The 11,532-nt window shown below is 42.2% G+C and overlaps 3 protein-coding genes and 1 long non-coding RNA gene across 10 annotated transcripts in view; all 4 read right to left on the bottom strand.

Annotated features, from left to right (window-relative positions):
- The window catches only part of LOC107680186 (gastrula zinc finger protein XlCGF57.1-like), a 398,670-nt gene that overhangs the window by 227,042 nt on the left and 160,096 nt on the right, over positions 1 to 11,532 (bottom strand). The window lies entirely within an intron of this gene.
- On the bottom strand, positions 402 to 2,278 carry LOC107680206 (BCL-6 corepressor-like protein 1). Its single transcript, XM_016476011.1, has 2 exons — positions 1,566 to 2,278; positions 402 to 916 (listed from the first exon to the last, which is right to left on the bottom strand). Exons 1-2 carry the CDS (start codon positions 2,023 to 2,025, stop codon positions 888 to 890), a joined length of 489 nt encoding a protein of 162 aa, XP_016331497.1. The 5' UTR covers positions 2,026 to 2,278; the 3' UTR covers positions 402 to 887.
- On the bottom strand, positions 5,219 to 7,328 carry LOC107680207 (uncharacterized). 2 transcript variants are annotated; one of them, XR_001633122.1, is made up of 3 exons: positions 6,705 to 7,328; positions 6,431 to 6,640; positions 5,219 to 6,302 (listed from the first exon to the last, which is right to left on the bottom strand). It is a non-coding gene; the product is annotated as an uncharacterized LOC107680207 (long non-coding RNA). The 2 variants fall into 2 exon arrangements; XR_001633121.1 differs by having other exon boundaries at positions 6,431 to 7,328.
- LOC107680196 (gastrula zinc finger protein XlCGF8.2DB-like) overlaps positions 8,535 to 11,532 on the bottom strand; it is a 163,056-nt gene continuing 160,058 nt past the window's right edge. For 3 of the 5 annotated variants that reach the window (XM_016475987.1, XM_016475986.1, XM_016475984.1), the window contains exon 3: positions 8,810 to 9,967. In XM_016475987.1, the coding sequence (XP_016331473.1) occupies positions 8,931 to 9,967 (1,037 nt within the window). In that variant the 3' untranslated portion in view covers positions 8,810 to 8,930. Of the gene's footprint in view, positions 9,968 to 11,532 lie in introns of all 5 variants that reach the window. The other 2 variants (XM_016475989.1, XM_016475985.1) reach the window with 2 other exon arrangements.

Below are 11,532 nucleotides of genomic sequence, written 5' to 3'. Positions count from 1 at the left end.
AATGTGCCAGTGCCTGTATAGAACTTTATGTAATTCCACACCCAATGCTGAATACTTAACAGCACAAATAGCACAGTCATAGTGCGCGCGGCAAATATGACGTCATCGTGGTGTTGGCGGAAGTTCATTTTGAGTGTGTGCAAACTTATTTCGCGTGGTGGTGTGCACAAGATACCAACTTGTAAAAAGCATTCACGTCCTCGAAGAACTCGTAATTACAACTTGTGAACTGGGAGTTTTCTGAGAGCTACGGTTGGTACCACGTGACCACTGCACCTCACGCTGAACCAGATAAAAATGGCAGCGCTTTCAAATAAAGCTATTACCCCCAAAAAAGGAGAAAATAGATACATATATAGATACTACTGTAACACAGGGAGTCGTGACGACGGAGTTGGGGATCCAAAAGCAAGGCTTTATTCCATAGAGCGTAGTAACAACAGGCAGGGTCAAACCCCAGCAAACAATAACATCCGAGGCACAAGCAAAAGAGTAATCCACAAGACAAGGCAATGGTCAGGGCAGGCAGCAATAAATAAAAAACAAGGTAACAGTCCGAGGATCAAACACAATAACCAGGAAACACAGACAAGACAACGGGAGGCTAAACATTCAATCACCAGCAAAGTCAGAGAGTGTGTGTGCTACTTTTAAAATCCTTCTAATGTGAGACAACTGTGAACTGATGATGAGATCTGATGAACAACAGGTGATTGCAATTGATGATGTGTCCAGGCAGAGGATTATGGGAAATGGAGTCCGGGGTGAGTGGTAAAGGGTACAGGATGGGGTGCCCTCTAGCAGAGCTCATGCTAGAGATCGTGACAGGGCTCAGGCGGATCTGGCAGAACTGGTACATAGAGCACAGAGGGGTTAAAACAATGGCCTCAGCGGCTGTAACAGGACTGGCAGACAGTTCAGAAACGGCATCTTTGGCCATAACAGGGCGAGCAGAGAGTTCAGGGGCAGCTGTTTTGACCGTGGCTGGAACGTCAAAGAGTTCAGAAGCGACCTCCTTGGTCGAAACAGGACAGACTAAGAGTTCAGAAAAGGCCTTCTTAGCCGTAACAGGATAGGCAGAGAGTTCACAGACGGCCTCCATAGCCGTGACAGGACAGGCAGAGAGTTCACAGACAGCCTCCATAGCCATAACAGGACAGGCAGAGAGTTCATAGGCAGTCTCCTTAATCGTGACAGGACAATCAGGGTGTTCAGGATCGGCCTTATTGGCCATGGCAGGGCACTGAGTGAATTCTGAGGCAGTCTTAGCGACCGTAACAGGCAGGGTTGAGAATTCATAATTGACTTCTAGAGCCGGGACTGGTTTGACGGGGGATTTATTGATGGTCCCCATGACCTCATCAGGACAGACAGAGTTCATTAGTGGGTACCCCTGTCTTAAGAGGATCTGAAGCAAACACCCCCGCCACCTCTGGAGGTTCTGCAGCGGATGCTGCCACCTCTGGAGGTGCTGCAGCAGTAGCAATAGGAGCTACAACAAACACGGAACACCGTGAGCTCGGGAAAGAGTCCTGCTGTTATCAGGGGAGGTTCTGCAATGGAAGTTTCCACCTCGGGGGGAACAGGAGTGGACTCTGGGACAGATTCAAGGACTGGAGTGAAGTCTGGGGCAGACTCGGGGACTAAAGTCATCTTTGTACTGTGCTCAGGAGCTAAAGGCCTCACTAGACTAAGGTCAGGGGCTGGAGCGAACACTGAGCTTGACTTGGGAACATAAGCCCTCTCTGGGCTAAACTCGGGAACGGGAGCCTTCTCTGGGCTAGACTTGAGATCAGATTCGGGGAGTAGAGTAGGCACCACCACCTCGGGAGGTTCTGCAGCAGAGGCTGCCACCTCTGGGGAAACTACAGTGGCGTGTGCGGCCCAAACACAGAGAATGGCTGTAGCTATTACTGGCAAGACAGAGAGTACATTGTTTATTTCCAAAACTAATGGTGCTGTGCCTGGGGAACTGGGGTGAGTAGCGCCCGGCAGGCTTGAGAGTGTAGAAACTGTGTGGCTCATTACAAACCAAGAAAAAGTATGTGGCGATGTGGCTGTGGAGAAAACTGTGGCTGGCTTAGTGAGAGCGAGAGGGTCCGCCTCCTTCCACTTTATAGCCTCGTCTCCCCAGCTCAACCAATAAGGAACTAGAGAAAACAAAAAAAAAGATAAGACAATATGAACACTAATGTTTATTTGAGGACTCGGGCGGGGCGGGGCGTACGCGAGGCGCGCGTAACAGGAGGAAATGCCTAAAGCCCAAAACACTGCATGATTTTAACAATCCTATAAGATCACTGCATGTCACATTGTGCGACATGGATCTAATAAACTTGGCTACGACGTGTGTGTAGACTGTACGATGATGACACCTAGTGACTCGTACACTTCGACGCATGTTTCTATAGAAAAATAAAACGTCATCAGCATGCGCTAGTAGTAAACAAAAAGAGCATGATTAATCACACTTTAGCAGTTGTATTTTTTATGTGTGCTGAAAAAAGTGGAAGCGACAAAAGAGGAAGGCATAAGAGCTTGAGGTAAGCAGTTTTATGTTTTAGCGTCACGTCGTGTTGATTTCATGTCGCATTTTTATTGGTTGGTCAGTAAAAGTGAATCGTACCAGCGAACACATTGTGTGATGATAATGCTGTGTCGTAGGCTATCTTTGGCAGCAAGATCGTGACAACGGCCGTCTTTGAACCTCTCTCACTGAACGACTCGAGACGCACGATCACAGAAATTGCCACAATCATTTCACGATGCCAATCCTTCGTCTGGGACAGCCGAAAATCGTGCAGTGTGTTTAGGGCTTAAAGCCACAGGTGCGCCAGAGCATCCACACCCATAAGTTCACTGCCTCTCACCAATGAGAAGAATAGAGGTCAGTGATTTCTGTGTGATTTCTTAAGAGTTCTACAGCAGCGTGGCCAAACCTCTTCCACAACTGACCAACGACCTAAGGGTGGAGTGTCCATTCTCCATACAGAGGATTCCCTCTGGATGGGAGTCCGCCCCTGCATTCATTATTCCCAGGACATGTTTTGCCTGTAATGAATGAATGAAAGTTTCTTGCAGGTGCCAAGTTTAAGAGCTGTGGATGACGTAGTTATTTTAACATCAACAGAAACACGGTGAACACCAAAATTATAGATTACTTTCTCTAAAACACAACAGAAAACAACAATGCTGCAAATGTAGTTATTTTTCTTCCTATCTATTTATCTATCTATGGCTACGTTCACACTGTCAGTTTTTGGGATTGACAACCACATTTACTTAAATGAGTCTCGAAATGTCCCGTTCACACAGCAGCTTACAGGGGCGTTTGGAATACTGTCTGTATGAACGTGCAATGGGACTCAAGCCTGTATTCCTTACCAGTAACCATAGCAACAGTGACCAAAGTAAAATCAAAGATAGCGACGTCCATAATACTGAAAGTTTTATCACTTCTGACATGACAAGAGTCCAATCAAGCCGCGAGTTCTTCCGCCAAGCCCGTATTCCTTACCAGTAACCATAGCGACAGTGACCAAAGTAAAATCAAAGATGGCGACGTCCATAATACTGAAAGTTTTATCACTTCTGACATGACAAGAGTCCAATCAAGCCGCGAGTTCTTCCGTCAAATCTTTATTAACCAACAGCAGCTTTTAAATTTGGGTAGAGAGCGGAGCATATTTGAGTCGCGTGCAGAACACAAAATTGACGGGAGCGGCTCCGGTGGAAAACTGACTGGATCTAAAACTGTCAGATGACACACCGCTCATTTCTCTGTCACTGTAAGTTACCGAAACCACACATGAAAATGCGTTTGTGCAGCAGAGCGGCTCTCTCGCACTGTATGACATAACAGACAACTAGTTGTCCAGTCCTGTTCCGTTCACACAGCATCTGTGTTCCGAGAATGCGGTTGTGAATCCTGAAAATTTACGGGTGAGTTCGGTTACAGAATGCGGTTGTCACACCTGCTGTGTGAACGTGGCCTATGACTCTGCTGTTCAAACCAGATGTGACAAGATGTTTCTGACCTACATTTATCATTATGGCACGACCGTCAATCCTAGAGAGTTAATCTGTAGGCTAAGAACATTTCAAAAGAATCATGTAATTATAATTGGGAAAATTGTTGTTAGATGTCTAGGAAAGAACTTAAACTTTGAAACTGCTAGTTAACTTTATTTTCTGCTCAAGATGAGAACGTTTTGATTATTGTAGCTACATTGTTTTTAGTATATACTGCTTAAAATATTAAAATAGTATAGAAAATTACGGAGGAAAACTGAACAGAAACAATATTTTTTCTGTCACATGGCGTCGCATGTATCTAAATGTAAAAATACAATAGGCCTACATGTAAAAATTATTATTACTTTTTTTTGTCCGGACCACTGCTTGGAAGAAAATATTAAGGTTGCACTTCTTGGAACTTTAATTTAATACCCCTGATTTTATTATAAATAAATACTTTATTTGTATGGTTTTGTAACATCTGTCTCACATCTGTCATGGTAGATCGGACTCTTATTATAGAATTTGGTTACAGAAAAACTGTTTTTGAAAATGGTAATGGATTAAAACGCAAGTAACAGGCTGGATGTACATTAACCTTACATCTTAACTTTTTTTTTTTTTTTACAAAGCAGATCATATATCATATTGGGGCAGTTTCCCGGACTGAGATTAAGCCTAGTCCTAGACTAAAATGACCCTTTAAACCAGATTAACAGAAATCTGCTTTCTCCGTCATGGTTTTAAATAGTCTTAGACTTGGTCTAGTCCAGAATTTAATAGGCTGATTTCCTGGAGTAAGACTAGAGTTACTTAAGGACTAAATTGAGGCTTAAATTAAATCTACCAGGAGGCAGGTTTAACTTCAGATTAATGTCATTTGAAAGACACATGGATTACTTGGCCTATGTTAATGAAGACCAATGCTTACCACCAGCTAGACAAGTTCTTGCAGACAGAAGTGACCTATTGCAACATTTTGATGAAATATGTTTTAGAGATCATTTCCGCATGCATAAAGTAAATGCAGTAGAAATTATTTCACTTTTAGAAACCAGGCATTCATCTGTGACCCAAAGAGGACTGCCTGTTCCAGTTTGTCTCCAGGTGCTCATAACTTTAAGGTTTTTGGCATGTGGTGCCTTTCATCGAGAAACTGGAAATTTATGTGGTGTCTGTGAATGACTTTACATACTGTTGGTTCACCGAGTATGCAGGGCCATTTATGAATTAAGACCATATTACATCAACTTCCCTGATGCTACAACCCAGGCTAACTACAAGGTACTATTCTATGAATATGGAAATTTCCCAGGAGTCATAGGTTGCATAGATGGAACCCATATTCCCATTAAGCGTCCCCCTACTCCAGATGCTGAGGAATAAGGAACCGAAAGAATTGGTTTTCCATAAATGTCCAAGGTGTATGCACTCCCCAGTTACAGTTCTCAAACATTGTTGCACATTGGAAAGGTGCAACTCATGATTCCCGAATTTTCCTCAACTCATATCTGTATACTCAGTTTGAAAGAGGAGATCATGATGGAATACTGCTTGGTCACAGTGGGTATGCGCAGAAGAAACGGCTGAACAACGGCACTACAACCAGGTTCATATAGCACAAGGGGTTTAGTAGAGCGCATGTTTGGTGTTTGGAAGAGTCGCTTTCAGTGTCTTCGGAAAACACTCCGATTCAAACCAAGAAGATCATTCAGTCATCATTGCAACAACTGTTCTTCACAACTACCTGAAACAGCAGGGATGCCCAGATCCCCCAACAGAAGAGGATGAAAATCCAGATGTGCCACCATTTACAACAGACCTCAGAGAAGGACTTGCATACAGACATGTTTTTTGCATTGTGCCACATTAAATAGATATTTACCTTTCAACCTTCTGCTTAGATCTGATACATGTAATGAGCAAATAAAATATGTTAAAAGTATAATTATATTTTGTCTGATATGTTATGAAACCATCATTTCCATCTTGACTTAATAAAACAATATTTATTTCACAAATACATGTATTGATGTAACATTTTGAGCCTGCTGCATCTCTCTCCTCCATCTTCAGCTCCAGTTCTACTTGTAGTATCTTCATCTTAATTTCATGCTCCTCCTTAAGATACTTCAACTTGTGTTCATGGAATTCATTAGCCAACCTTTCATGGACAGGGAGTCTTTTCTTCTGGTGACCAGTACTAGCAGACATTGCCACCCATGCTCCTGAGGATGTGGAGGGTAAACTGCCTTCCATCTCTTCAGTTCTGTTCTGACCTTCTCCTTGAAAAAAGAACAGTTCATTTATGGTCAAATAAATACAGATTAAATGGGGAAATGTTTCACATCAGATGACAGAAGCAAATTAAAGTTTGAGAGGAGAGAAACAAAAGCCAAAATAAGTCATATACTTAGGTGCGTGTGATCCATCATCTGAACTATCTAGATGGTCATCACCTGGTGTGTTCTCCAAAGGCTGCTGGTTCTCCATTATTCCTGTCAGTAACTCATCCAACTAGTCACAGTCTTTATTTGCAGGTCCTCCACCAGTCTTAAACCTCTCTCTTCGAGCTTCAGCAGCAGTTTTTTTTTAGGTTTATTTTTATATTCTTCCACAAAACCTGTATTAAATAATGACAACAGTGATTAAAAAAAAAGCCACATAATAAAGCTGATTATTCTTACCTGAAGTTGTTGTATTGTTCTTGTAGATGTGTTGATTTGCATTAAATTCATTACAAATAGATTTCCAGGCATCCCTTTTCTTTGATTCAACAGCTGATGTGCGCAGTTTATCTTCAGTAACAGGAGGTCTTGAAACTATTTGCTTTATAATACTTTTCTCATGTTCAGAAAAGTTATTTGATCGCACTCTCTTTTCAGCTGTCATTGCCATTTGCTTCTCAGTTGCATACAATTCTAAACTTTTCTTGGTTCATTCCATGTTTTATAGGCAACCTCAATTCAGCTAGTTCTGATTTGCACAGGTGGTTTTAAATGAATCAAGTTTATTTTAGTTCAGGACTCCATAGTCCAGGTGTTAGTAATCTGTACTTAATCTGTGAATCAGAAAGCCATTTTTAAAACCATGATTAACTATTCTAGATTAAGGCCTATTCCTGTCTTAATTTAAACCCTGTCCGGGAAACCGCCTCAAGTCATATCATACATTATTAATAAAAATATATTATAGTTTGTCTAAGATTCGTAAATAGGACGATTTCAAAACATGAGGATTCTGAATGGAATTTTTTTAGTGAGCCATTAAATGACTTGAGACTCGACTCAGGCTGCGTTTACACTGCAAGTCTTAATGCACAGATCCGATCTTTTCACCATATCCGATTTTTTGGCCCGCCTGTTTACATTCACTTTAGACACGCCTCGTATCCGATATCTGTGTTTACACTAATCTCCCGCCTAAAATTATTTCACTGGCTTTCATGACAATGAGCGCAATGACTGACCCTCGAATTCTGGATGGACTTTTGCTTATTCATCTTTTCCAAAGTCGGCAAAAGTATACCCGACAGCAAATAAATAAACAAAGAAAGCGGAAGCAGCTTTTTAATGCTGCCATCATAAGGACGGCGTTAATGCTTTCTAGATCGGTGTCACGACTACTGTGGGAAAGACCAAGGAGGCAGGAGTGGTGGAACCAAGTCAACTCCTTTGACGAGAAGGAATGGGTACAAAATTTTCGCGTAAACAAGACTAGCTTTGAGTTTCTATGCGAGCGCTTACATGCGCGTCTCTGTCATAAAAACACCCCATTAAGAAAAGTGATCCCAGTGCACAAACGTGTCACCCTTGCCTTATGGTGGCTTGCCACTGGGGCCGGCTATCGCACATTGGCGCACCTGTTCGGAGTGAGCTGTTCGTCGGTGTGTCACATTGTTCGCGATTTTTGCCTCGCAGTAAAACGCGAGCTGCTCCACGAGTATGTTAAGTTACCACGGGGAGAGGAACTTCAGAATGTGATCAGGGGGTTCTACACTACCTGGGGTTTCCCTCAGTGTGCTGGAGCAATTGATGGGAGTCACATTCCCATCATTGCCCCGTCACACAACCCCACTGATTACTTCAATCAGAAAGGTTGGCATTCGGTTCTGTTGCAGGCGGTTGTAGACGACAGAATGTGGTATATAAAACTTCCCTACTCTGTTTTTGCCTACCCCACTGATATACACAAGGCAGACATTAACTGTAAAATGTATTACTTGGCTTTACCAACATCAACGTGGGGTGGCCGAGACGTGTACATGACGCACGGGTCCTGAGGAACTCAAAGGTGTACGACTTGGCAGAGAGAGGACAGCTTTTCGATTTTTGAAAAATCGGATCTCGTGTGGATTTTTGTGTTTACACGCGTGCATCAAATTCCGATCTGTGTTAGATGTGGGATCGGATTTTTTCTGCCAGTGTAAACGCAGCCTCAGACTTGTGACCAAAGACTCGAGACTTGACTCAGACTCCAGCGATAAAGACTTCAGACTTGACTCAGACTCAAAGTTAAAGACTTGTGAACATCTCTGCCTTCCACATTGACCAAATATGAAATGTTTCTCTCCGGTGTGAATGGTCATGCGGTATCTACGGCTTAGTTGTGTTATGAAGCTCTTTTCACATTGATCGCAGCGTGACAAAATATTATAGAACTCGTTATAATCAGTGATGCTGTCAACACTGAATAGCGGCGCGACGCAACAACAAATTCCTGACAGTAAACTGCTCCCTCGTTCTATTTATGATGTACTGGCACAAAGTTCAAATGATTTGCGATGGTTGCTTTGTCGTATCCAGTATAGACAGACTTTAGGTATTGTTGCTTCCGGTGTAGACACGATGTAAGACTTCTCTCCAGTGTGAATTCTAAGGTTTCCTTTTTTAGTGAAACTCTTTCCACACTGTTTACGCATAAAATGTCTCTCGAGTGTGAATCCACATGTGGACTTCAAGGTTTCCTTTTTGAGTGAAACTCTTTCCACACTGTTTACAGATAAAATGTCTCTCTCCAGTGTGAATCCTCATGTGTACTTCCAGGTTTTGTTTTTGAATGAAATTCTTTCCACACTGTTGGCAGCTGAACAAGCTCTCTCCACTGTGAGTTCTCATGTGGGAATTAAGGTTGCTTTTGTGTGTAAAACTCTTTTCACACCGAGAGCAATTATAAGGCTTTTCTCCAGTGTGACTTCTCATGTGCACTTCAAGGTTTCCTTTTTGAGTGAAAGACTTTCCACACTGTTTACAGATAAAATGTCTCTCTCCAGTGTGAATCCTCATGTGGACTTTAAGGTTTTGTTTTTGATTGAAATTCTTTCCACACTGTTGGCAGGTGTATAAGCTTTCTCTACTGTGAATTCTCATGTGGGATTTAAGGTTGCTTTTTTGTATAAAACTCTGTCCACACTGAGAGCAAATATAAGGCTTTTCTCCAGTGTGACTTCTCATGTGGACTTCAAGGTTTCCTTTTTGAGTGAAACTCTTTCCACACTGTTTACAGATAAAATGTCTCTCTCCAGAGTGAATCCTCATGTGGACTGCCAAGTTATGTTTTTGAATGAAATTCTTTCCACACTGTTGGCAGCTGAACAAGCTCTCTCCACTGTGAATTCTCATGTGGGAATTAAGGTTGCTTTTATGTGTAAAACTGTGTCCACACTGAGTGCAAGTATAAGGCTTTTCTCCGGTGTGAATTCTCATGTGGACTGCAAGGCTTCCTTTTTGAGCAAAACTCTTTCCACACTGTTGGCAGGTGTAAGGCTTCTCTCCAGTGTGAACTCTCATGTGGACCTTAAGGTTTCGTTGTCGATTGAAACTCTTTCCACAGTGATGGCAGGTAAAACTCTTAGATTCTACCTTCTTTTCTCCAATTTTTAAATCATGATCTTTCTCATTCTGCTCTTTCTCTTCCATATCCTTCAGCTCTTGACTCTTCTCAATCAGGTCTAGAAAAAAAACACAAAAAACAGTTTAATGTCTTTGTCAGCTTCAATCTCTCTTAAGATCAAGTTGTCCATTGTTGTCCAAAAGCACAATTTATGGTATGCGAAACATGGAAGCATTCTCAAGATCTGGTTTATTGATCGCATCACCAATGAAAAAGTCTTGCAGCTGGGAAATTCCAACAGCCTTCAAGTTGCCATCACACAGCAACATCTCAGGCTAGTCGGGCATATTCTATGCATAACAATGCATTGGTGGCCGTGAGGCCCAAGCGTGGACAACCCGGAACCACCTGGTGCCAGACCTTTACCAACAATCTTAAGCATGCCGGCATATCCTGGGACGAAGCTGAAGTGCTGGCAGAGGACGACAACAATGGGGAGACCTCGCCCATTGTGTCCAACAGCACAGGAGTAAGTCAGGTCATATCTATCAAATTGCTACCACATGTAAATGATTATGTGTTTCATCACTTCTCACTTGTCCTTGAACAAGCTCTTAGAACCTTTTCAATCTGGGTTTCGATCAGGACATAGTACGGAGACTGCCCTGGTTCGAGTCATGAATGATCTCTTTGTCTCTGCTGACTCTGGTGCCCTTACTATTCTGGTGCTGTTAGATTTGAATGCAGCCTTCGATACGGTGTGTCACTCTATACTGATTGAGAGACTGGAGACTTGGCTTGGTATCTCCGGTACAGTGCTTGAGTGGTTTAAATGTCTCTCTGATCGCTCCCAGTTTATTGTTTTAGATAACAACAAATCTAATGTCGGACAGGTCTGTCATGGTGTTCCCCAGGGTTCTGTCCTGGGTCCTATACTTTTTAGTATTTACATGCTCCCTCTAGGGCAGATAATTAGAAAGCATGGTTTGGGGTTTCATTTCTATGCTGATGATACACAAATTTATATAAGCACGAAAACTAATATTACAGGTATCTCGGAAACACTAACTGACTGCTTGCAGTAAATTAAATTATGGATGTACCACAATTTTCTTAAATTGAATAGTACTAAGTCAGAGGTCCTTCTCATCGGTACCCCTGAAGCTGCTTCCAATGGTATAAATTTGAGTTTGCATTTTGATAATAGTGTAGTATTTCCGTCCTCTCTAGTTCGTAATCTTGGTGTTCTTTTTGATCCTCATTTGACTCTGGATGCACATATCAAGAGTATTTCAAAATCATTTTTTTCACCTCAGGAATATTGCCAGGATTAGGCATTTTCTTTCACTATCTGATGCTGAAAGGCTTGTCCATGCATTTGTTACCTCTAGGGTTGATTATGGTAATGCCCTTTATATTGGTGTACCTGAAAAATCCATTAAAGGGGAGGTCTAATGCTATTTTATGCATGTTGAGTTATTTACACTGTTAAAGAGTTGGATTCTCATGCTAAACATGGCCAAAGTTTCAAAAAACAGCTTGGACGTATAACGGAGTATTTCTGTGCTAAATACACTCCTTCAAGGTTTGTATAAGTTTCGGAAAGTTTTTTTTCGAGTATGGCCCTGTATGACGTCATAAAGGGCGTAATTCCTTGTATGGGCACTTCTCCCAGAAGAGCGT

This window comes from Sinocyclocheilus anshuiensis, unplaced genomic scaffold, assembly GCF_001515605.1.
Source record: "Sinocyclocheilus anshuiensis isolate Anshui unplaced genomic scaffold, SAMN03320099.WGS_v1.1 scaffold492, whole genome shotgun sequence".
Taxonomy (NCBI): Eukaryota; Metazoa; Chordata; class Actinopteri; order Cypriniformes; family Cyprinidae; genus Sinocyclocheilus; species Sinocyclocheilus anshuiensis.
The sequence above is the reverse complement of the archived record's forward strand: the minus strand, read 5'-3'. Positions and strand labels throughout refer to the sequence as shown.

Bases quoted from the DNA above. Each gene is read 5' to 3' on its own strand.
- LOC107680206 (XM_016476011.1), bottom strand. From the start codon at position 2,025: ATGAGCCACACAGTTTCTACACTCTCAAGCCTGCCGGGCGCTACTCAC. The intron at 917-1,565 runs CTTCCATTGCAG...GCCGTTTCTGAA, and splicing joins TGTTCCCCCCGAGGTGGAAA to CTGTCTGCCAGTCCTGTTAC.